Source organism: Littorina saxatilis, linkage group LG4 (genome assembly GCF_037325665.1).
Source record: "Littorina saxatilis isolate snail1 linkage group LG4, US_GU_Lsax_2.0, whole genome shotgun sequence".
Lineage (NCBI taxonomy): Eukaryota > Metazoa > Mollusca > Gastropoda > Littorinimorpha > Littorinidae > Littorina > Littorina saxatilis.
In genome coordinates, this window is record NC_090248.1 from 2,217,997 (window position 1) to 2,243,896 (window position 25,900).

General features: G+C 41.6%; 2 protein-coding genes across 6 annotated transcripts in view; one reads left to right on the forward strand and one right to left on the reverse strand.

The window, feature by feature from the left end:
- Nucleotides 1-17,379, reverse strand: part of LOC138963773 (intraflagellar transport protein 122 homolog) — a 336,636-nt gene extending 319,257 nt beyond the window's left edge. For all 3 annotated transcript variants that reach the window (XR_011454900.1, XM_070335625.1, XM_070335626.1), the window contains exons 1-20: nt 17,243-17,379; nt 16,423-16,653; nt 15,931-16,007; nt 14,550-14,683; nt 13,039-13,118; nt 12,364-12,439; nt 11,335-11,526; nt 10,488-10,626; nt 9,337-9,395; nt 8,677-8,820; nt 6,629-6,766; nt 6,036-6,200; nt 5,383-5,502; nt 4,751-4,869; nt 4,233-4,386; nt 3,636-3,797; nt 2,368-2,534; nt 1,833-2,004; nt 1,034-1,136; nt 19-159 (exon numbers count right to left, since the gene is read on the reverse strand). Coding sequence is in view for 2 of the 3 variants with exons in the window: in XM_070335625.1 (XP_070191726.1) it covers nt 19-159; nt 1,034-1,136; nt 1,833-2,004; nt 2,368-2,534; nt 3,636-3,797; nt 4,233-4,386; nt 4,751-4,869; nt 5,383-5,502; nt 6,036-6,200; nt 6,629-6,766; nt 8,677-8,820; nt 9,337-9,395; nt 10,488-10,626; nt 11,335-11,526; nt 12,364-12,439; nt 13,039-13,118; nt 14,550-14,683; nt 15,931-16,007; nt 16,423-16,653; nt 17,243-17,301 (2,632 nt within the window). In the remaining variant the exon portion in view is untranslated. The remainder of the gene's footprint in view (nt 1-18; nt 160-1,033; nt 1,137-1,832; nt 2,005-2,367; nt 2,535-3,635; nt 3,798-4,232; nt 4,387-4,750; nt 4,870-5,382; nt 5,503-6,035; nt 6,201-6,628; nt 6,767-8,676; nt 8,821-9,336; nt 9,396-10,487; nt 10,627-11,334; nt 11,527-12,363; nt 12,440-13,038; nt 13,119-14,549; nt 14,684-15,930; nt 16,008-16,422; nt 16,654-17,242) is intronic.
- Nucleotides 17,380-18,365: 986 nt separating this feature from the next.
- The window catches only part of LOC138963772 (uncharacterized), a 54,210-nt gene continuing 46,675 nt past the window's right edge, over nt 18,366-25,900 (forward strand). Inside the window, exons 1-3 of one of the 3 annotated variants that reach the window (XM_070335622.1) lie at nt 18,366-18,449; nt 20,320-21,171; nt 21,869-21,892. In XM_070335622.1, the coding sequence (XP_070191723.1) occupies nt 20,375-21,171; nt 21,869-21,892 (821 nt within the window). In that variant the 5' untranslated portion in view covers nt 18,366-18,449; nt 20,320-20,374. Of the gene's footprint in view, nt 18,450-18,995; nt 19,075-20,319; nt 21,172-21,868; nt 21,893-25,900 lie in introns of those variants that run through there. The other 2 variants (XM_070335619.1, XM_070335621.1) reach the window with 2 other exon arrangements.

Here is a 25,900-nt window from a genome sequence, read left to right on the forward strand (position 1 = left end):
GGGGGGGGGGGGATGTACCCCTGGCAATGTCCAGACACTGTATGGCGAGTTTCCAGAAGTAGTATCCAGCGTCGTCAAAGCGATTCTCCACCACGGCGTTGACCGTCAGCTGTTCCAACACCTTCACTGCCTCTGCCTGCAGTCCTGCCTTGTGGAACGCTGCAACCACACACAATCACACATGGACACATGAATGAGCATGACACGGAACTGTGAAACCTTGTCCCCATAAGATGGATCAACATGAGTGAGAGAGAGACATACAGAGAGACAGAGAAACAGAGAGAGAGAGAGAGAGAGAGACAGAGACAGAGAAACAGAGAGAGAGAGAGAGAGAGAGAGAGAGAGAGAGAGAGAGAGAGAGAGAGAGACAGACAGAGAGAATGTGTTAGAGGAGGTATTACACACCGGTACGACCGAACTAAGGTATCAATAAATTACTGTTGTGCAGCGGGTTGAAAGAATACCCTATACCTCGGAGATATACCTTCACTCGGTCTCAACGACGTCACGTGACATGTTATATGGTGGAAGAGAATGTTGTCGCTTATTTTCCACCCTGAGTTCGGTAAGACTGAAACTATGCTCAGTCACGGAAAGAACTATCCAAACTTGGAAGCACAGCCGCGGTTGTCCTGTAAGTTCCCGATCCATGTTGAACCCTCATCCTCAAAAGGAAAATAAGCGACAGCATTCTCTTCCACCATATAACATGTCACGTGACGTCGTTGAGACCGAGTGAAGGTATATCTCCGAGGTATAGGGTATTCTTTTAACCCGCTGCACAACAGTAATTTAACGTCACCTTAGTTCGGTCGTACCGGTGTGCAATGGGTGGAGAGAGAGAGAGAGAGAGAGAGAGAGAGAGAGAGAGAGAGAGAGAGAGAGAGAGAGAGAGAGAGAGAAAGAAAGACAGACAGACAGAGGTAGGTACGGGTAGGGCAGGGAAATCGAATCCATATGCAGTATTAGAATGTTAATTGACTTTGTTTACAAACAGTGTTAAAGTCCCTCCACAGAAAACCCAACCCACCTTGCTGCGCTTCCTCAAAGCGGTCGTTCTCGGCCAGCCACTGGGCGTAGGGGACGTAGACCTCCTCCTTGTATTCGGGGTGTTTCTCCACCAGCGTGAACGCCTGTAACACGTTTAACACTCACTGAAATATCTCTACCATGAAAAGTACAAAAATATCTCTACCATGAAACGTACAAAGTATAAAAGGCATCCAATCACGCAATCAAAGTGATAATTAAGGCAGAACTTACATCCGCAGTGTTCATCAGCTTTCAGGATAAGGAGACGATTTCATATAGTCCTGTGAGGTTTTCCGAGTGAAAATTCAGGCTGCTTTGTCCCTGGGGAAAGCGAGCTGCCATACAGAACAGCGCTACCTTTTTGTCCCCTCCTGAACGTGTGTATTCATGTTTCCAAGCCCAAGACTTTTGCTGTGACCTTGGGATCTTTATCGTACGCATGCGTGCACACGGGGGTGTTCAGACACCGAGGAGAGTCTGCACAAAGTTGAATCTGGGAACTAAATCCCTCGCCAAACATGGGGATTGAACCCACGCCGTGAGCGACAACTGGTTTTGAAGCCAGCGATGATATCTTCTGAGCTATTTACAACCCTCATGTCAATTAGAGGCTTGATGTTCCCCAGTTTGGTGTAGACTTGAGTGATCTAGTTATACTACCTCCTCCACACTCAACCTGACAAAACAAAGAAATACAGAAATCTGAATCAGAATGCTTGCTTGTTCAAAAAACTAAACGTTTAAACTAAACGTTTAAATGTTTTCTGATTCAAAGAAATGCAGGGGCCAAAACTCACATCATCCCAGTGTTTTGCCTCCACCCTCATGGCGATGAGAGACTTCATGTCGCCCATCTTGGTGTAGACCTCAGCAGCGTGGCCGTATTGCTCCAAGCGCGCCATGTGCCGGGCGCACTGACCCAGCGACTCCCGGTCAGCCTTGTCCAGCTTGCGAGCGAGGTCCATCAGCCTGGACAGTGGGACAGAGAATATAAATCACTGATCTGTGAAGTAGAAAGACAGCCAAGCACTGATAGAAATAATGAACTTATCTTAGAAGCGTGGATGTAACTCGCTTTCAAGATGCCAGCGAGGCAATGATCAACGAGTCCCTCTGAGATAAGTTCATTATTTCTATCAGTCTTTGTCTGTCTGAGATAAGTTCGTTATTTGTATCAGTCTTTGTCTGGCTGTTGACCTAAAAGACCAGTGGGTCGACGTACTAGTAAATGTAACGTTTTGTTTTGTACACAATAAATGTTTCATTAACCTACAATTCTTGTTTTTTGATGAAGAATACAAGACTAATTGAAGGAAAGTGGGCTGAACCTACATGTCAGGCCAGCCGTTGTCACCGATGATGTCGATGGCCTTGCTGTACTCCCCAGCGGAGATGTACATCTCGGCGGCCGCCTTGGGCTCGTTGCTGCTCTTGGCCCAGTCGGCTTGCTTCGACATCAGGATCTTCTTGTCCTGTGGGTCGCCCGACCCAATGAACTCCTGGGGAACACAGCAACACCATCAAATTGTTGCCATGGTTAAACGTTTGGGGTAAAAGGGTACTCATGTAAAAATGAAACAAGCAATATCAAAACATTTGGTCAAATTTCATCCCGTGAACCAAAGGATCAATATGGAACACCAGTCATCACCAAAACTACATGTAGTAAGGCTTAGCTAGCCAAAACCCATAGACTGATACGGGTCATGCCCTACTCTGCCAAGCATATGAGCTCAGTACCTAATTAACCTATTTTCTTTAATTGAAAGTATGTTTGAATAAATGTAAAAAAGCTTACTGGGGCCTGACCCCTCCTGAAAAGCCAGACAAATTTCTATCATTTGGACATCAAAAATAAGGTTATTTTATGTTTTAGATTGGCAAAAATAGACTACTTATGCAGATTCAAGTACAATTTTTTTCCCTGGAATTCCCATTCTTATAACTTGGTTGTTTTTTAAGTAAACATAATTCATCACAAATTTTCTGAAAGGAAATTTCCCTCCGCATTCAGACTTTTAAGGTTTGTTTATTTTTCTCCCTCAAATTCTAAAACAGTCAGAAAACAAACCCAAAATAGGATTAGATTCTATCAAAGTGTACCGGCATAGTATTGGATAAAAAGAAAAAGGAAAAACAACCAATATAAATCTCATGTAGGAAACGATTCTCACACCTCTTTAGTGACTAAACAATTAGAATTCAAAATCAAATAAAAAGAAAACACAATTCATTTTTTTTACTATATTTTACCAATCCAAATCAAATGTTGAAATAATACTCACACCTCTTTAGTGATAAAACAATCACAATTCAAAATCGATTACAGAAAGAAACAGAAATCTGTCCATAGTTTTCTTTTTCTGTTAAACGAGTGTGTTTTATTCATTTTTAATCTGTTCAGTGCGGAGAGCACGATTCTTCGTGGTTTGCGCTATATAAGCTTTCATTATCATTATTATTAGTAGTACAGCGGTACCTGTAATGTGTGGACCATCCGATGAGAGGACACCTCCCTTTTCTATTATCTCTACCAAAGTATACCTGTCATGACAGGCCACCTGCAACAAAAACAGCGCGACATTTGTGCAGGGTCTGACCTTGGCGTAGTCGAACATGCGGAGGTCGGTGTACATGTTGAGTGCGCGCTGCTCGTGGTTTGCTTTCTTGTAGAGTTTGGCCGCTTCGCCGAACTTGCCCTGGTAGCTGTGAACATCCGCCAGGAACACCATGTTGTCCGTCTCACCGCGCTTCTTGCGCTCCTACAAACACACAACACGGCGGATAAGCCAACATGTACAGTCATGCAGTGGAACCCCCCAGAGAGACAAACAGACAGACAAACAGAGAGACAAACAGAGAGACAAACAGAGAGACAAACAGAGAGACAAACAGAGAGACAAACAGAGAGACAAACAGAGAGACAAACACACACATGCAGGTTCGCACACATACACACCAAACACACTTACACAAACACACATGCAGGCACACACAAACACACACACCCCACATACACACGAAACACACACAATTTCCTTCACCACACAAACAGACATGATGTAAAAACTGCATACAAACACACCCATCCAAATCAACTGGCTGTCTCGAAGACCTTACAATCCCTCAAAACACACCCCCCTCCCCAAACCCTCACCCCTTAACTTCACTCCCTCCTTCTACACCCCTCCACCTACCTCAATGCCATGGATGAGCTCCAGGTAGCGGAGGTCGCGGATACGGATGAACGCTTTCTTGGCGGTGTCGAAGTCGAGACTCTCCAGAGCCTCATGGGCCAACACCTCCCAGTCTCCCTCCGTCACGCCCAGACACGCAACCTTGTACGCATCTCTGTGGGTAGAGAACAGATTGTTTTCACCCCATGCGTTGTCTGGACCATCTGCAAGATTTCTGACATCCAGGGCCTTTAAACAAACTATTGTCACAATAATTGAAACGAAACTGGTAGCGACACCCTTTTGTGTAGAAGGAGAATGACGTTTTTCAATATTTCATACACCCTATTATCAGATACTGTATTTGTCTTTTCTTAAATTCAGGCCTTTTCAAACTTTATGCGTTGACCATTTAAGAAAGGCCTTTACCCTTACAGTCTAAACATAAGTATTAGCACACTTTTTCTCTGTTCCTTTAGAGCTGCTGACTACCATTTTCTGTCCAAATACACCGGATGCAATGTAACTCTGACACTGACCTGAACATCTTTTTCTCCAGGTACTGGTACATGGGGGCCGACTGCGGCACGTCCACGGACGACATGGCGTACACGTGTAGACAGAAAATCTTGGAGCCCGTGAAGCCAACCACGAAGCCCTGAAAAACGCAAATAGTCAGGACTGTGCAGTTCCCTAAATCATACACCCAAAGTACCATTCACATACAGAGACAATTCTGTCTGTCACAAGTGTTAGTGCAGGCGTATGGTGTAAATGTGTACTGGGGGTATGTAGTAGAATATGTAGGTTAGACAACTCCTCTATTTTCATATTTTGTGTTCTTTGCTTTCAGTAAAACGTAATTCTTTCGGTAGGCTATCCTTTCAAAGTTAGGTTTAGGAAGTCTTCATTTCTATCTGTAAATACAGTCTTGCTAATGTTCATTCTTTCTCGTTTGTTATTTCATTTATTCTTAGTTTATTTCTGATCTTTTTGTTTCACAGCGTTTGCCACACACATCACTTCTTCAGGAATGTGACACTGTCTGACAAACAAGTTGGCATATGGTTAAATTGTCTGCAAGATTTGTCCATTGCCAATGAAACAATAACTACAGTCTGTTGAGGTCAGAGGGAGGATGACTCCAACTGTGAGAACAGTTTTTGTGTACCTGCAGTTTTTGTTGGTGGACGGGGAAGTTGCTGGCCTTGATGTTGAGCATTCCGTTGCCAGAGAAACACAGCATGTCCTCATAGCTAGTGTTCCATGCCACGCTGTTGGCGTTAGGCTCCTGAATAAACAAGAAATACAGAATCACTAACACAATCAAAACACACTCAAACAGGTCTTTTCATTTTTAGCACACTCCACAAAAGGAAGCAATTTTTTCAGATCATACACCAGACAGATAGTGTGCTTGTAAGCTTGGTATGATTACTACAGATCATACACCAGACAGATAGTGTGCTTGTAAGCTTGGTATGATTACTACAGATCATACACCAGACAGATAGTGTGCTTGTAAGCTTGGTATGATTACTACAGATCATACACCAGAGAGATAGTGTGCTTGTAAGCTTGGTATGATTACTACAGATCATACACCAGACAGATAGTGTGCTTGTAAGCTTGGTATGATTACTACAGATCATACACCAGACAGATAGTGTGCTTGTAAGCTTGGTATGATTACTACAGATCATACACCAGACAGATAGTGTGCTTGTAAGCTTGGTATGATTACTACAGATCATACACCAAACAGATAGTGTGCTTGTAAGCTTGGTATGATTACTACATCATCATCCTCCACCTCATTATTACCTGGAAGAGCAGATCCTTGGTGGCGAGGTCGTAGACGAGACATATGTTGTGTTCGTCCACCACGGCCAGCTTGGCGCGGCTACAGCTGAGGTCCAGACAGCGCACCGACGTGTTCTGCTTCAGCAACAGCATGGGGAACGCGTTGTCCGCAAAGATCTTCAGGATCTGCACACAGGGGAGCAAGCAATTGACTGAGTGAGTGATCGATCGATCGTTTGATTGATTGATTGATTGATTGACAAATTGATTGATTAAATGACTGTCTGTCTGACTGACAGGCTGAAACACTTGCTGACGGCCGGACTGACTTTCTCACTGGGGGGGGGGCTGTGGTAATATGCTGTAGAGAGCTGCTCTGAAATAGGAGTCAAATAAATAAAGGTACATAGCTCCTCTTACAAATTAAGGTACAGACATCTTCTAGCATACAAAGAGATGGAACAAGAAGAGAACCAACAACAAATTTCTTTCGCTGTACAGCGCATTACACTATATGCTACTGGTAATTAGGAGAAAGCAATTTAAACATCAAGTGGAGAGTGGGGGAAAGTGAAATTGGGGGGGGGTGGGGGGTGGGGGGTGTGGTAGCTTACCTGTCCGTTCTTGAGCCCAACCAGCAGCCCTTCACGGCTGGCCGGCCCCCCGATGACCTTGATGTAACGGATGAGCGACTCCATGATCCACTCCCTCTCCTTGACCCCTTGGAATGACAGGCACTGCAGTCGCTTCTCCTGTAACCACACACAATTCATGATACACTGTCTCTCCTTGACCCCTTGGAACGACAGGCACTGCAGTCGCTTCTCCTGTAACCACACACAGTTCATGATACACTGTCTCTCCTTGACCCCTTGGAATGACAGGCACTGCAGTCGCTTCTCATGTAACCACACACAATTCATGATACACTGTTCATTGTGTGTAAACCATTGTGTAGTGAAAACCTTCACAGATCCATCTGGTCTTTTTACACAACCCCAGTTATCTCAGTGACTGCTAGTCATTTTTCGACCTGTATGTCCTTACTTTTAGGAATCCTGGCTCTCACAGAGACAAGTTATTAACAATAAAGACAATAACAACAATTTATTGTCCAATTAAATATTACATTCAAATGGAAAATTTTCTTTGACACACCTATTCTGTCAGAACAGAAATGTCTAGTCGCCCAAGCTCAAACGTTCATCACAATTCCCCACAAAACTAAGACCACAATGTTGATTGCTTCTGCAGACCTGTGCACACTCAAAACGCTCATCAGTAGTAAACAAACCAAATTTCAGTAGTTTTTAAAATTTTTCAGTAGTAAGCTGTAACGACAGTTCAAGACATAATTCTGCTCACAAAGCACACCTCCTTTGCTGGATTTTACGATCTCCAGGTTGTCTTGAGAATAACTGGACTTCCAGCACTGTTGTGCCGTTTTCTTCTTCTTTGGTGACAGAGCTGGTGTCTCCTCTTCACTATCTGAATCTCGCACTCTTTTTTTCTTTTTCATGTTTCACTTCAATCACAAGTTGCCACGCAGACGCTGGACGAACTAAGTCTAAGAACAAAGACTCAATGCTGAGAACACGCGTGCTTCCGGTAAATCGGAAAACGTCTTTTTTAAACAGAAAAAAAATACAATTTTTTGTGTGTGAGTAAAACATCGGAATTTCGGAATTTTAATTAAAAATCCGTAGCACCGTATTCTGCATATAAAAATCGGAGAAATTACGAATAAACCGTAGATGTGCACAGGTCTGCTTCTGCATAAAAGAAGAAAAAATGATTTCCCTCTTCTGCATAAAAAAACAACCCTTAAAAAAAAAAACTCACCCCCCACCCTCCTCAAGAAAAGTCCAACTTCCACAGAAGAAGAAAAGACACAAGTGTCACCTGACAGAGGATGATGTCACCTGACAGAGGATGATGTCACCTGACAGAGGATGATGTCACCTGACAGAGGATGATGTCACCTGACAGAGGATGATGTTACCTGACAGAGGATGATGTTACCTGACAGAGGATGATGTTACCTGACAGAGGATGATGTTACCTGACAGAGGATGATGTTACCTGACAGAGGATGATGTTACCTGACAGAGGATGATGTTACCTGACAGAGGATGATGTTACCTGACAGAGGATGATGTTACCTGACAGAGGATGATGTTACCTGACAGAGGATGATGTTACCTGACAGAGGATGATGTTACCTGACAGAGGATGATGTTACCTGACAGAGGATGATGTTACCTGACAGAGGATGATGTTACCTGACAGAGGATGATGTTACCTGACAGAGGATGATGTTACCTGACAGAGGATGATGTTACCTGACAGAGGATGATGTTACCTGACAGAGGATGATGTTACCTGACAGAGGATGATGTCACCTGACAGAGGATGATGTCACCTGACAGAGGATGATGTCACCTGACAGAGGATGATGTTACCTGACAGAGGATGATGTTACCTGACAGAGGATGATGTTACCTGACAGAGGATGATGTTACCTGACAGAGGATGATGTCACCTGACAGAGGATGATGTTACCTGACAGAGGATGATGTTACCTGACAGAGGATGATGTTACCTGACAGAGGATGATGTTACCTGACAGAGGATGATGTTACCTGACAGAGGATGATGTTACCTGACAGAGGATGATGTTACTGGAGCAGACCACCAGCAGGTTACACTCAAACTTCTTGTTGATCTTCTCTTTGACCCGGTAGTGCATGTCCGCCAGGTCCTCTGAGTACAGCTCGTACACCACAATCCTGTCAGGTAGCTGCACCTGTAACGGTATATATAACAATTGTACATTCATACCATGCTCTGAGGTCAATTCAAATTCTTATTACACATACACAGACAGTCGGGTAGCTGCACCTGTAACAGTTTGTAAATTCTTACCACACATACTCAGGTTAAATTCCCTTCTCATCTAGTCATGCAAGTATGCATACACACAAACACCGACACATATACACACAGAGAAAATCATGTACAGGCACACACACACACACATGTACAGACTTAAAAACACTTATATGCACACTCACGCACACACACACGCACACAGAAACACACACACTCACACACAGAAACACACACACACGCACACAGAAACACACACACTCACACACAGAAACACACACTCACACACAGAAACACACACACACACACTTACATGCCCACATATGAGAAAAATTGCAACATTTTCTACAAAGCCAAATTTTAGCATATGCCTCATAATAGCATCAAGTGAACAGAACTCTTAGTTACTTACACAATTTTGTAAAATACTTACCGCCAGTCTGTTTCTGTAGATGGCAATCTTCTTCACCAGGTCTCTGCACTTGATTCTCACTGAATGCAAAAAAATTGATAACAGATTTATTAAAACTAGAGTCAATAAATGTAATTTTTAACTGCCTACAAGATAAAAATCCACATGTTTACTCACAGAAGATAAAATATTCGTAAAATATGTACCGAAGCAAGGATGACCACTCCCTGTGAAAATCTCACCGCTCGAAATAAATGTGGGCGAAAGTATTGCAGAGCAAGTCTACCAGTATGTTCTGAATAAAACATCATGATACATTATAAAACAAAGAACATGAATTGCCTGGCCTATTCAGTCGTCTGTTTCTTACAGGCCAGTGGAGTGAGGAACTACCGTTTCTTGGGCACATCTCGCCGCCAGTGACGCAAGGATTCTCGCCTCGAACGCTAGGTAGCTTTCGGCTTGCTCGCTTGACGAGAAAACATGGCGGCCACGCAGCTGTCAATCCGATTGGCTGTCCATGGTTGTTTACCGACCAGTGCAGACAACCTTTTCGGTATCAACCAATGGTGTGTAATTCTTACGTAGCTAGCCACTAAACCGTTTCATAGACATTCTCGCCTCCTAGCTCCGCGAGCGGCTAGCCGAAAGATATCTCGCCTGAAAGAAACACGCGTCAGGTCTCTTAATTCATAGCATGTACCAAGAGATAAGTTCTTCACAGCTCATAATATTGTGTGTTGTCTTCTCTTATAAACATTTTCCTCCTTATATTTACACCCCCGGTATAGGGGTGTGTATAGGATTCGGTCGATGTGTTTGTTTGTTTGTGTGTTTGTGTGTTTGTGTTCGCATACAGATCTCAAGAATGAACGGACCGATCGTCACCAAACTTGGTGAACAGGTTCTATACATTCCTGAGACGGTCCTTACAAAAATTGGGACCAGTCAAACACACGGTTAGGGAGTTATTGGTGGATTAAAATTATACAAGGACTTATAGAGGGACATATTCATGGTCAAAGGGAAATAACCATTCTCACTGCCACCAACTGAGAAGGTTATTTCCCTTTGACGGGGGTGTTTTTCCTACCTCGGAGGAATTTCTTGTTATTATTTATTTTCAGTAACAAAGCCCGATTGGTGGGTGTTAATGGGTGGTTTCACTGTACCTTTCTGGTCGGTGATGAGGTGCTGGATGATGACGTCGGTCATGTTGTCCCTGTAGGCGTAGCGGTCTTTGTACAGGCCGTGCACCGTGCTGAACATCAGCTGGTAGTACGCCAGGGTTCCATCCTGACACCCCACCGCCTGGAGACAACATCAACACCTCTATACACCGATCATGTCAATCCATCGATTAATTCATTATTCACTCAACTAATCAATGTCATTTCTTGTTCATATCTCTATCAATCAATCGATCGAAAAAGTCAAACAATGAATAAATGTGATTACTTTCTTATGACAACCAATCAACCTCCTGTTGACAAAATCAATCAATCCTTCCCTCAACAAATCAGGGTGATTTCTTGTTCAAATCAACGCCATTGCCTGTTGACATAAGTAATAGCTCAATCAATCAATCATTTAATCTATCACTCACTCACTCAATCCTTTAATCCATCACTCAACCAATAAGTATGATTTCTTGTTCACATCAAACCGACCTCCTGTTGACAAATTATCAATCAATCAATCAACCAACCAAACTCTTCTTATTCTACTGTTTCTGCATTCAAATAGCTACGCTTCAAAGTCTCAGCCCGAGTGATGCCGCAAATCTTGATGTTCGAAAGAAAAATATGTCTGCCAGTCCCAAGAGCTGGGGTTTGCCCTGTCCAGACTTGGACGCCGTTTTACGCTCTATGCGCCGCAGGCCGTTTTGTGCGTCGCGCGGGATTTGCCGAGTGGCCACACATCGACGATTTTTTTCACAACGCGGTATCAGTGGAGCGGGTACCAATCAAACAGTTTGACTCTTAGTTCAAAGCAAAAAAGTTGAAACATTTCACTGACCACATAGTTGGAGTCGGGTTTGACGGCACAGCACCAGACCCAAGACATCTGTTCCCCGACGATGCCCAGCTTTACTCCCTCCTTTGTGTGAAGAGTGCACTGCTTGTTAGCTCCCCCTAGCACCACATACTCTCCCTTGGAGAACCAGTTGAGGCAGGTCGGGTCGTAACCAAGCGCTCGGTCTTTGCCGATCTGAAACACAAACAGGGTTAAGAGGACGAGTCTTTGCAGAAGTTCTCAGAGAGAGTATGCAAACAGAGTATGATCTTTCTCAATGGGAGGTTACATTAAGGCAGTATGAGCAGGAGAATGTGGAATAGGGCCGACAGTTTTTTTCTTCAGTAGTGTAAATAAGCGCGGGAATGAACACTGTGCTTATAACACAAGATGCTGCCTGATATGATACTAATACAATCAAACACCTTTTTTAAGACCAATCTTTTTTTTTAGATTCTCTGTTCAGGACCTATGTATGTCTACCTCTATTTCAAGACTCCCTGCCTTATTAAGACCTGATCTTCTAAGATGTTTGGAGGTTTTAGAACAGGGGGTTCTGACTTCTAACTCAACACTACAGTACAAAAGCTTGGTGACAGGCATGATTCTTCACATAATCTAATGAAGGAAGCACAGAAATAATGAGGTACTGATTGAAAGAAAAAGACACATATACAAAGAAATTCCTCCGAGGTAGGAAAAACACCCCCGTCAAAGGGAAATAACCTTCTCAGTTGGTGGCAGTGAGAATGGTTATTTCCCTTTGACCATTAATATGTGCCTCTATAAGTCCTTGTATAATTTTAATCCACCAATAACTCCCTAACCGTGTGTTTGACTGGTCCCAATTTTTGTAAGGACCGTCTCAGGAATGTATAGAACCTGTTCACCAAGTTTGGTGATGATCGGTCCGTTCATTCTTGAGATCTATATGCGAACACAAACACATCGAGCGAAACCTATACACACCCCTATACCGGGGGTGTAAAGACAGACACATCTGCCTGCATGGACACACACAGACACACACACCTGTTTTCCAGACAGCTGGTAGAAGGACAAACGCTGAGCCCAGTCGGCCACAGCCAACACATCGTATGGCTCATCTCTGGAAGAAAAAATTACACGACTCATCAGTGAACACAGAATATGGTCATGTCTTCTTCTTCACAGCAGTCATGCTGTCCACTTCGACTTTGCTTTTGTTGAAATCAAATGTTAACAAGACACAGTCACAGTCTCAGTCATCATAGTAGTTTCATCAACTTGGGGTGAGTAAATCCAAATTCCTTATTGTTATGCAGTAAGCAGGTTGGACCCCCGCCCAAACCATTTCTTCGGACATTATCATACACTGCTGATATGTTTGCTAGTAGTTTACACGGAAGCTAGAACAAATGATATATGCCATTAAGTCTCCAAGAAAATAATCCTAATTTATAAATTTCCATCCAACTTGAGAGTGTTTTCTGTCAGATTCCACTAGGGGGCCTGGTAGCTCAGTTGGTAGAGCATTGGACTTTTGATCCTTGGGTCACAGGTTTCTAATGCAATCTGGGACAGAAACGAGTCAACTTTAAGTGCAGAATCAGAGATAACAAAGTAATAGAAATAGAACCCAAATGCAGTGCGCATAGTACTGGTAAGAGACCAATGTCTCTCCTCCAGTGACCCAATTTTAGTTGAACGACTTCCGTGCTAACGTACTTGTTTGGATTCCAACTGAGAGACCAGATGGGAGCCAGCGTTGCTTGCGGTCGTTCAACCTTCACCTTCTCCTCTCCCACCTGCGGAGTGTGAACAAGAGACATTAATTTAAAGTGCGACACATCAAAACATTACTGAATACTATGACTCACTGATTACTCAGATGAGAAAATACAAACACTATTTTAGAAGTTCAGATATTTTCAAAAAATGTAAGAACAAGAACACTCAAGTCAATCTTCCTCATTCAAACAGAACTCTAACCGCTGAAGAACAAAACCAAAAATATGTTACGAAGTCGACCCCCCTTTTTCAGATCCCCAATCTAAGACTCCCTCATTTTGAAGAACCTGTTTTCTCAGGTAATCTGTTCATAGCCGATATAAAATACCTCCATTTTAGACCCCCTCTTTTTAGCTGAGATTTGTGGAGGTCTGAAAAGAGATGAACTACAACAACAGTCAAGCCTGTCTATCTTGACCAGCCTGTCTATCTTGACCAGCCTGTCTATCTTGACCAGCATCAAGCCTGTCTATCTTGACCAGCCTGTCTATCTTGACCAGCCTGTCTATCTTGACCAGCGTCAAGCCTGTCTATCTTGACCAGCCTGTCTATCTTGACCAGCGTCAAGCCTGTCTATCTTGACCAGCCTGTCTATCTTGACCAGCCTGTCTATCTTGACCAGCATCAAGCCTGTCTATCTTGACCAGCCTGTCTATCTTGACCAGCATCAAGCCTGTCTATCTTAACCAGCCTGTCTATCTTGACCAGCCTGTCTATCTTGACCAGCCTGTCTATCTTGACCAGCATCAAGCCTGTCTATCTTGACCAGTGTAAAGCCTGTCTATCTTGACCAGCCTGTCTATCTTGACCAGCCTGTCTATCTTGACCAGCCTGTCTATCTTGACCAGCCTGTCTATCTTGACCAGCCTGTCTATCTTGACCAGCGTCAAGCCTGTCTATCTTGACCAGCCTGTCTATCTTGACCAGCCTGTCTATCTTGACCAGCATCAAGCCTGTCTATCTTGACCAACCTGTCTATCTTGACCAGCCTGTCTATCTTGACCAGCGTCAAGCCTGTCTATCTTGACCAGCCTGTCTATCTTGACCAGCCTGTCTATCTTGACCAGCCTGTCTATCTTGACCAGCATCAAGCCTGTCTATCTTGACCAGCCTGTCTATCTTGACCAGCGTCAAGCCTGTCTATCTTGACCAGCCTGTCTATCTTGACCAGCCTGTCTATCTTGACCAGCCTGTCGATCTTGACCAGCCTGTCTATCTTGACCAGCGTCAAGCCTGTCTATCTTGACCAGCGTCAAGCCTGTCTATCTTGACCAGCCAATTGAAAGTGGTAGCTGTAGAAAGGTGAGTTGCACAGAAACAAACTCGTCGGGAATTCTTTTGGATGGCTGTTGTGGGCTGGTGGTAAATATAAAGAGGTGGTTGCCAGGGCAGCTTTGACTGTCCTCGGAAACCAAAGAACGAGAGCAGAGAGAGAGGTAGTGTTGTACCTTGTTGCGGATGCTGACCAGTCCGTTGTAGAGGCCCAGCGCCAGGTACTGTCCATCGTTGGTCCAGCTGCAGCATGTGATGCGACTGCTCACCTTGTGCTTGGACACTGACTTCTGCTCCGGGGACCACAGGCCTGTCAAACACAAATGTCATTTTGTTTTAACACAATAATATGTCAAACTGTTGTTTCATTTTAAAGTTGTATTGCTAAACGAAGGTTACAGTATTCTAGACTACAGGAACAGTGCATGTGCTTCTCTTGTGAACTAAAAAAATATAGAGAAAAAAAAGAGACCAGTTTCATTTGAAACAACATTGTCAAGATATGGCTTCCTTAAAAATCTTCAAATTAAATTCTGCCTGATTGTCTCCGATTCATCTATCTCCCCCTTATTCTCAATCTCCTTCTTTTTGTACTAAAAGTTAAACAATGACTCAGAGAGAGATAACATGTGATGCATCTTGTCTGTGTATATTTATCATATATATGCAATGTAAATTCCTCTTCTTTTGTTGTTTGTTGGGAGATGTAGACCAAGTGTGACAGCACACTCAACTTTTTGATCAACACAACTTTTCCCCTCCTCTCATGGTCTCAACACAATCCCTTTCTTTAAACAGAATTACTGAAGAAGTCCTTTACTCATTCATAAAATATATTTACAGTGGCACTTGTGCTGAAAGGACACCCTTGGAACAAGGTCAAATGTTAAGTGTCCCTATATTGCAGTCGGCCTGTCATGACAGCTTTTATATTATTAGGCATGGTACTGAAGGAATGGCAGTTTCAGCTGAAATAAAGCCGGGGGTCCAGGGGGGCGCTTAGGCCCCCTGGCGGGATCAAGGGGCAGCGCCCTTTGTGGGGGTCAGGGGGCAACGCCCCATTGAAGCTGACGACTTTTTACTAATTCAAATGTGTTTAGTGCCCTCTCCTTGAAGCTGAGAGGGATATAAGTAAAAAATAATAATCTCAAGTGAATGGGCGGATTTATTTAAAAAAAAAAAAATTTTTTTAATTTTTTTTTTTTTTTTTTTTAATTATTATTATTTTATTATTATTTTTTTTTTCGTTTTCGGCGGATTTCCACCAATCGGCGGAAGAGTACCATGCCTGATTATTAGGGACAGGAGACAGGGACACCAGAAGATGTTCTTTCAAGGGAGGTGTCCTCACATTCCAGGTACAGTGGAACCCCCATTTTCAGACCCCCCTCCTATTCAAGATCGTGTTTTCTCAGACTTTCTGTAAAATTACCCACATTTTAAGACTCCCTATTTTTCAAGAACTGATTTTCTTAGACTTTTGGAGGTCCTAAAAGGGGGGGTTCTACTGTACAACTTTACATTTGTAACATTAATGTGTGTACGTAAGGTACAGACCGAAATCACCGACGGCACAGCTGGCCAGCTGATGGTTGACGGGGTTGTAGGCCATGCACTGGATGGCGTCGTTGTGTCTGCAACATCCAGGAAAATAATTTTATCATTCCGAGTTAATTAGACAAGAACAACAATTTAAACTGAAAAAGCCATGTAACAAGAAAACACACTATAAATAGGTAATGGTTCCAAGCATCTCTTTGTAAGCTGAAAAGGTAGCATTTGGGAGATGGGGTTGGGGGGGGGACAGGTAGGATGGGAGTGGGGAGAGAGAGGGGAATAACAGGTACGAGGTTTGGTTGGGTTGGCCGCTGAGCAGGTGAGCTTACAGTTTCTGGTTAAAATAATCACCGTTGGAACCTATCAATTATTCAATCAATGAAAAGTAAATCCTTTATTATCTCATCTCTCTCTTTCTCTCTCAAACGTACACCACACACATAAAGCAGACTATATCTTGTCTCCATCCCGAGAAGACGGACATTGACTTACGTATACTTGAGAATGCCCTCCAGTTTGTTTGTCCAAATGATGACACTTTTATCCGCGGACCCTGAAGCAAATCGCTTGCCATCTTTTGCATATGCCACGCAGTACACTGTTTCTTTGTGTCCCTTTAGGGGCTGCACCATGGTGCCATCGTTCGCATCGTACACCAACACTCTGTTGCCCGCTGCCACGATCAGCTTGTTGCCGTCTGGACTGAAGCACATGTCCCAGACACTGAAGAAAGAGAAGAAAAAGGGTTTTAAAACACAGAGAGCAAAGTGTGTTGTACATGCATGTATACTGAAAATGTCCCATTCGTGTGAACAAGTGCAGGTCTATGCACTTCAATGGTACACTAGCTAACACTCACAAATAGTGTGAGTTGTTGATATGTTCTTTAGTTATACATAATTTATTTCTGTGCACATTTCCCTATTCCTCATGTTCAATTTTTAGAAAAGAAATTACTGTGTGGATTTTACTTTTGATTTGTTTTTGTAATGGCACTGTCAGTGTCATTTTCAGTCTGCTGACATGGACTGAAAAAAGAACATTTTGTACCTTGCAAGAACGCTTTCAAACATTGATAACTACTTCGGAGGCACACAAATTAGCGGTACAATCATACATGAACGGGGTTATGGGGTAGACTCATAAAATTAAATTTTATAGCGCACACTGAATGACAAAATAAACTATGTTCCAAACAGATTAAAAATAGTTCAGATTCTGACAAGTGACGTAGTGACATACTTGTGGGTTTCAACATCAACGCACAGAGATTCAAAAGTCTTGTGAAATTAAGACGAATCTGCAGCATTACCATTGATCAATTTTATCCCTGTCCACCACTTTGTCCACCCAAGTCAGTATTGCCCTCATGTTGAGTGAACTGCAAAGAAAACACGTCGAGCAATTCCCCTGTATTTGCTCTTGGATACTGGCGGCGTTCTTGTTGATCGGAATGTACCGGAAGTGGATTGCAGAAATTGTCTTTACTACATCGGAAACGAAACGAAGTGAAAAATGTATTCCACCTCGCTTTATTCTTTACTGTAGTATTTTGTATGAAGTCTGTTTTAAATTCGTCTATTTAACAACCAGACTGTACAACTAAGATTTTGTTTAATGAAGAGAAATTTTATTTGTGGGATCAGCTCATATAATAATGTCAAGGCAAAGGGAACCGTTTGAAAGCCAAATCCTTTTAATAACTAGTGGATTATCCTCATATTCATTTACCCGTTTCCCTTCTTTCTTCATTTCTTCTTTCTATCTTTTTCAGTGATATATTTTTTTTAAAGTATACCCGACTTAAGAAAAAAAACCAACGGTAAACGAATAGGTTAAGAAAAATATAAAGGGACTGAGTAACTATAATTAATAAGTAAACATATAGACAAATGAAGAAATGAATGAGTTTAATAAATAAATGAATGAGAGAATGAATAAATGTTGTGCATTATTATCAGTAGTAAGCACACATAAACATTAATATTAAACACGTGCAAACAGTGTCACTATTGGTTGATATCTTTATTTTAAATCAAGATTTGTGTATCAGTCAAAATTAGTGTTAGTCAAGCCTTCGACCATTCAAAACTGAAAGCTTTGTTGCTGGTTTTCTACTTCTACGCTGTCAAAGGAGTTCTAATCGTGAATAATAGGCCAAGCTGCGAACTTGATCTGAATACAGGTAAATAGCTGTAAAACCGGCATGGCAGGTGCGTATTCGTAATTCTCTCCCTTCGCGCAGAGTAGTCTCCCCCTGAGCGAGTTGTCTTCCCTTGCTTTGAGAATCGGTTATCTCCCCCTGCGAGGATTACCTACCCCTTTAATCGTTGACTCCGCCCCTTTTAGGTTTATGAAAGAACCGTCAATCAAAACATTAATCTATTTTTAGACGCGGCTTGAGACGGACAGCCAATCACCCACAATGCAATTTACCGGAAGACGATAGCGAGGGGTTTCCCGTATTTTCAGCTGGGTTGCATCTTTTAATTCGAAGATTTCTTGCTATTTGGACCATGGTAAGCTGTCGTATTGAGCGAAAATATTCTATGGTAGTTAAATTATCGGTCTCGTTGTCTTGGTAAGGTGCGGGAGGGGGAAATATCCGATCCATGGATGTTTTTCGTGGGGGGCTAATGCGCTTTCGTCCAAGACCTTCTGGCTTTTGGATTATTCGTACAAAGCGCCGTCGCGCGAAGTGGCCGGTGTAGCGTTTGGTGCTCTGGCAAATGCATTGTCATCATATGAATCCACAAAGCTTTTGATAATGAGTGGTTCTGGTCATTCATTGTCCGTTTTGTGCTGAAATAGGTGTGTGATTTGGGTAAGGAGTGCAGGGAATGCCGTCTGGGCATTGTCAATGAGTGACCGTCACGTGATTTATTGGTACTACGCTAAAATATTCGCGAGGACACGTTATGTAAGGAACTGTTGAAATGTGACTAGAATTCCCCGTATATGCCGGTGGTTCTGTGAATTTGATCTATGAGTCAAAGTGGGATGGGCCGCATTGACGTTGAGGTTTGAAGACCGAGTTAATAAATTGCGTTAGCAGCCGATTTAGCCTACTGAGTAGTGGATAATCATAATGAAGCCTTCTATTGAAGGCAAGTTAAATTTTAAAAAGACCATGGAACCGAGCGAGTAAGTAACTGTTTCAAGTTACAGGGATTTTCACATTTGTTGATGAAGTGGGGAAATGATTATTTGTTCATGCTGAATTAGCTATTTTTAGGGATTACATTATTGTAAAATTAAAATACACATTGCACATTACAGCACCTCATTTTGTGTGTGCGAAAAAGCCTGTGAGTTCCTCGGTCTACTTGAAGAAAACATTTTGGCAAGTCTTGCATGCAGGCATCCGAACATTTATTTAGTTTTTACACAGTTACTGAAGAAGTAACACTATATTTTAAAGCAGCTGTATACATGTATACTATTTCATTTCTGGACTTTTTTGTAGTGTATTCATAACTTACTCGTGAATGATTTACAATTACATTTACAAGCTTCAGTTCAAGGAGGGTTAACTTAAATTTAGTAAATAAACAGTATGCCAGTTTTTTTCTCTGTAAGATTTGTTCTGGGAGTCAGTACTCAAAACAGATCCCTGAGTGGTTAATGTTGATTGTAATTTGTAAACCATTGTTCAAAGTATTGATGGTTTGGATAAATCTAATAATGAATATTTTGAGGCAGCACTTCACAATCATTCATGTATTGATTTGATCTATCAAAGCTGACATTGACAATCATTCTTGGTCTCTTTAACTTAAAGGTCCTTGTCTACATTTTTATACCGAAATCGCCATTTGACCATTAAAATGCAGAGTCTATTATCTACAAATATCAACAAATTCGATAACCGTAAACTGAGCATGTGTTTAAGAATGAGATTGAGCATTTGTGATGAATGTAACTTGTAAGTTATAACACTGTAATTTTTTTTTTGGCAGGAAGTTAAACAATTTATGCATAGCGAATTGCAATACCGATGTTCAAAAGGAGTGTAGGACTAACTAGTAACAGGCATGCACAACACCGAGTGACAGACTTTTCTTTTCAAGTTTTGTGTATTCAGAAGTATTTTCTTTGAAGACTTTCATTTTTTACAACTCCAGTACTTTGGTAGATCAAAACAACGCCTTGAAAGTGTTAATACGGTTATTATTGGAGCTGGTCACATGTTTGGTTCTTCGTTCTTCCAACAGTTAACACTCAATTTATCTAATGAAGGCCTGAGCTACATCTGATCTATTCAACCCCCCTGACCAAAATGGAGTTTTCTTCCCCCAAGCTTTGTTCACAACTCGATTGCTTTTATGAATATCAGTACTTTTTAAAAACAGATTGCAATTTGCTTATTTAACTTTTCTGTTTGAACAGTTTTCAGTTCATCTCACCAAGGCCTGAGCCACACCCAGTCAGCCACAACACCAAGATGGCCGACTGCAGTGACGGAGTGGGCCAGGTGAGCGCCACCGAGCTGTCAGCAGCCGTGACCCTGGATTCCCTTCTGGAGTCAGAGGAGAGCAAGGAGGGGGAGGAGTCTGCGGAGGAGACTGGCGCCAGTCTGCTGGAAAACATCCTGGAAATGGAAGACGCGGAGGCAGCGGAAGACGACGCCTCGCTGATGGAAGCGCTGGCCGAATGCGAGGAGAAGGAAAATGAGGAGGATGAGAGTTACGAGACGGAGGGTGAGGAAGGAAGCGACGAAGATGAAGACAGTGACGAGGATGAAGAAGATGAAGAAGAGGAGGATGAGGGAGAGGAGGAGGAGGAGGAGTCAGGGGAGGAGGAGGGGTCAGAGGAAGAAGGAGAGGAGGGGGAGGAGTTTGACTTGAGCAAAGCTGGGGATGAGGCAATAGAGTTCGGAGAAATGCCAGATTTTTCTTCCATGATGGAAGCAGATGGATCGTCCTTGCTAGAAAGTGCTGTCTCTGGTGGTGAGGTCAGCCTGAAAGCACTGGGCGAGGCGGAGATGATGGAAACAGACTCCAACGACGTCAAATCCGATCAAGGAACCAGCGACGTGACAAAACAGGCTGGAGCATCAGGCAAGAAGACAGCTAAGAAACGGAAAAGAAAAGCGACAGGGAAAGACAAAGAGAAACGGCCAGCAAAAAAGACAAAGAAAGAAAAACGAAAAAAGAGGAAGAAAAAAGGCAAGAAATCTGGAGAGGATTCCAAGGTTGACCCCAGCACGCTAAAACCATCCGAGAGGAGACGAAACATCAGGTGAGTGATTTTGCTTTTGCGTTAAAACATCAGGTAAGTGATCGTCATATTCTGTTGTTTGTGTACTTTGTTCTATTGAAACTAAAGGAAGAGGGTGGGGTGGCCGTTGACTGCTGGACTTGGTATCTTTGTCTGTGTCTGTGAGATCTTAAGAATCAAAGCTCTAAAATTCCTTTTATTCCATGGCAAGCTCAGTAATTTACTGTTAGTGTTACCAGAAACAACGGTCGGAACCTGTGTGTTTGGGGGGGGGGGGGGGGGGGGGGGGGCGGTTATAACTATAAGAAAATATTTTGCATGACTTTTCTGGCATAATACTTTTTGAATGTGAGTTGTGACTGAGCGTTTGTGTTTTACTGTTTTTATTATTTATTTATTATATTTTTTAACCATGTTTTATTGTTTGTCATGTGAGTCCTATTCCTAACAGGATTAATTCTTACTTGGTTTAAGCGTGTTTTTATTAATTTCTTGTATACATGTTATATACAGTAACAACATTAAGAACGTTAACAAGCAGACTGCTTATTCTTACTTGCAAAATAACTAGGTGGAGCAGTGACGAGAAATGATGGTACGTAGCTAGGTCTTCATTACGATTGTGTGGTCAAACTTATTCATTCAGATGGTTTATGATTACAATTACATTTTGAATCAGACATCTTTTGCATTTAATTTTAATTTGAAATGTACCCAGGAACGTAGACAGGGCAGACATAAGGTAAGCTAAATGCTTCTCCTGCTTCAACTTCATGTACTGTCAAATAGAAGTGTCATTATGGTAGCTAAAACACAAGCCATGTTGGCTGCAAAAACAAAGATCTGATGCTTTTCTGAAAGTGATTTTTTTATTTGATCAACATAGATAGTTCAGGAGCAGACACTTTTTCAATTTCAAATCGTGTGTTTGCGTCAATGAATTGTTTTTAATTTTTTTTATTTTGCATCTGTGTCAGTGTGTGTGTCTGTTTGCTTGTTTAACTGTTTTACATATATATATGGCCAAGAATCTGTCAAGGAGTCCAAAAAGTGTTACAATTTTTAGACTTTTTTAAACCTCCTTAAATTTACATGAATAAACATCTCGGTATTCCTGTCCTTCAATTGCAGCATTTTATTTTCCAGTCAAGTGTTCGGTTTATCAAATATTTGCAGATAAAGCACAAATGACTGTATGTTACATTTACACCATAACTTAATAACATAACATAATTTCAAGGTGCTGTCATTTTCTTAGGTTCAGCTTTAGGCAACTGTTTCACTATCCAATGGCTTGATGGCTGAATGTAGAGTTGATCTGTACTAAAGCAACACTTGAAAAAAGTTTCTCCTGTCTCAATATAAGCAAAATCATTTCTCCGTTAGTTACTTTACACCAAAGCCCAGAATCAAAGTTACAATTCAACATTTACCTATTTACAGAATTACACTGTTTTTAAAACAATGAAATTCTCTATGGAAGTGCAGAAAAGGTTCCAGTAAATGTTCATGTCATTTGTTTTGCAAACCTTAACCTCAATCATCAGGTTATTACTTAATTTGAAAAAAGCACGGTCAGCGGTGTAGAAATTATTATCAAATCACCCTCTTTAAATATTTTTACACTATTTTGGTCTGCAGTTTTTGAGTCACTTGAGAAAAAGTGACTCTATGTAATCGGTCAGTGTTAGTCTGTCCGGCCGGCCGGCCGTCCGTAGACACCACCTTAACGTTGGACTTTTCTCGGAAACTATCAAAGCGATCGGGCTCATATTTTGTTTAGTCGTGACCTCCAATGACCTCTACACTTTAACGATGGTTTCGTTGACCTTTGACCTTTTTCAAGGTCACAGGTCAGCGTCAAAGGAAAAATTAGACATTTTATATCTTTGACAAAGTTCATCGGATGTGATTGAAACTTTGTAGGATTATTCTTTACATCAAAGTATTTACATCTGTAGCCTTTTACGAACGTTATCAGAAAAACAAGGGAGATAACTAGCCTTTTCTGTTCGGCAACACACAACTTAACGTTGGGCTTTTCTCGGAAACTATAAAAGTGACCGGGCTCAAATTTTATGTGAACGTGACTCATTGTGTTGTGAATAGCAATTTCTTCCTGTCCATCTGATGCCTCATATAATATTCAGAACTGCGAAAGTGACTCGATCGAGCGTTTGCTCTTCTTGTTAAAACAATGAAATTCTCTATGGAAGTGCAGAAAAGGTTCCAGTAAATGTTCATGTCATTTGTTTTGCAAACCTTAACCTCAATCATCAGGTTATTACTTAATTTGAAAAAAGCACGGTCAGCGGTGTAGAAATTATTATCAAATCACCCTCTTTAAATATTTTTACACTATTTTGGTCTGCAGTTTTTTGAGTTACAAACAAGAAATCATAACAAATCCTTTTCACGATAGAATAGTCAGGTTGGTACTCCACTACGGTACCAAATGTTAATTTTACCCATGATCTGTACGTTACTTTACACCAAACAGCAAGTACAAGGTACTGAATTTACATTTAATGGGCTATGCTCACATCAGTTAAACAGTATTTCTAACTTGTTTGTTCTAAGCTACCTGTCTCAAGTCAAAATAAAGGGTTAAATTAATGGTTGTGCCTTTTTGGTTGTGTGTACATCTTTACACAAAAGGATGGTGTAAAGTAACATACAGAAGGCTCCGAAGATCTGCAGGTCCATTTGAAGGGTAATTTCTCTTTTATTTAGCTCATAAACCCTCAACAGACTTATGTGCTGTTTTTAGCATGATTATGTGCTGCATATGGTCTCAGTAAAAAAACAAGGTGATTTACACCAACATGTCCCAACAGTGGTCCTTCTGAGGTAAATTTTGTCATTCAGTGTGCTTGTTTTCATGTTGAAACAAAGGTTTGGTCTTGCTGGTTGTTCTTAAGCACTGATAAGTTATCTTCTGTCTCTAAAACAAATTCATTGTCATTTTCAAGTATTCTCAGTATGTACGTTACATTTACACCCTTGTCAGAAGGCCTCACTTAAGTCTCTCTACAAGCTAACAGGTGCAAGCACTAGGAATTCTGTGACCATAGTTTAACTACCAGGTGTCTGAGGTATAAGAAAACACACACTTTTGTGTATTATGGCATTATTTAAAGACTGTGACAAAACTTGTTTGGGCAAGTAGATACAATTTCATTTACACCAAACGCATATTTTTAACTTAGAAGTACAATTAAATTACATGAAACACAACTTTTTCGCTCAATTTAAAAAAAAATACAATCATCCTACCTAATGACTTTCCTCTGCAATGATTTTTAAGTAAGTTTGACCAGAAACATTTTTTTAAAGATAGTTTCCCTTTTTTCATAATTATTTACACCAAATGTAACGTACTGACCAGCTAAAAAAGAACGTTCAAAATCCAAAACCTATGTTCAGATCAAACTTTCATTAATCTAACATATGTTTCTCCATCCATTTCTGGACCTATTAAAAATTAGATTGAGATGATACCCTTATCAGTAACTTGGTTATTCAATGCCCAATGTACCATGCGTTTCGCGTAACGCCTTGTGTGCCCAAAAAGGTGCTTTTTTTCTTGAACAAAGTCAATTTTCTCAGCATCCAGACGACTGACAGACATAAATTTGGTATGGATAGAATCTGCATGAGGAATACTTCATAACTGTATTGTTTATATTGTAGTCATTTAAAAACAGAATAAAATACAAAGTAATAAAAGTATCCAGAACAGGATTTTTGCATTTGGACACCTTGACAGATTCCTGACCATATATTAATTTAAACTGTGGTCATTGCTTCTACAGTAAGACTATTGTGAGATCAAATAGGAAAAGAACCCAAACAGTCTTAGTCTTAGTCTTAATACCTCTTATTCTTAATCTATCTATACATCTATATCTATACATATAAATAAAAGAGAGTGTCTGTCTGTCTGTGGTCGTCATACCTCAGAGATGGCAAAAGATAAGCACAAGATATTTTGCATGCACACTGCCCTGGACCCACAAATGTGCACCTGGGTTTTAGTTTCTCCAGACATTGTTTCCTTCCTCGGATAATTACCCTCCCCATCTATCAATACAGTCTATATAGTGCAAGGGAGGTAAGTCATGCTTTGTCACCCACGGAAGGGAGGTAACTCATCAAACCAGTATACCGTGTCATTCTCAAGGGTTACCCTCCGCCCGCTATCATCCCGCCGCCCCCCCCCCCCCCCCTCACACACACACACACACTAACCCTGCCCCCTGTCTTCCAGATCATCGCGAATAATGTTTACGAAACGATCGCCTCAGTGAAAGATCACGAGAATTTACAGATTTCTCTCCCCTGTTCAAAAAGGTATGACGCGCTCACTCATGAGGTATGCGTGCTTTGATCAGACGGTAACTACAGTGGGTGTGAGAAGGGGTAAACAAATCATGAAGAACACGTTGAACCAAATAGAAACTTGCCTTGCCTATACATCCAAATGTATGAGCTCACACTGTCATTTTTCTTATCCACATTGGAGTAAGATTCGAGAGGTTTCTGAGAGAGGGGAGAGCAGAAACACCCGGGCGAAGCCGGGCCTGACTGCTAGTAATAAAATAATAAGACCAAGAGTTTTTAAATCTAAAAGACAACAGAGATTTGCACAAACTGCAGAATCAATCTCCTGGTACCAGAGAATGAGAGTTGGTAGGCGTGCTAGGACCAGGACACATCATCAGTCTTTCATTCATGAGGTGTTGTGTTG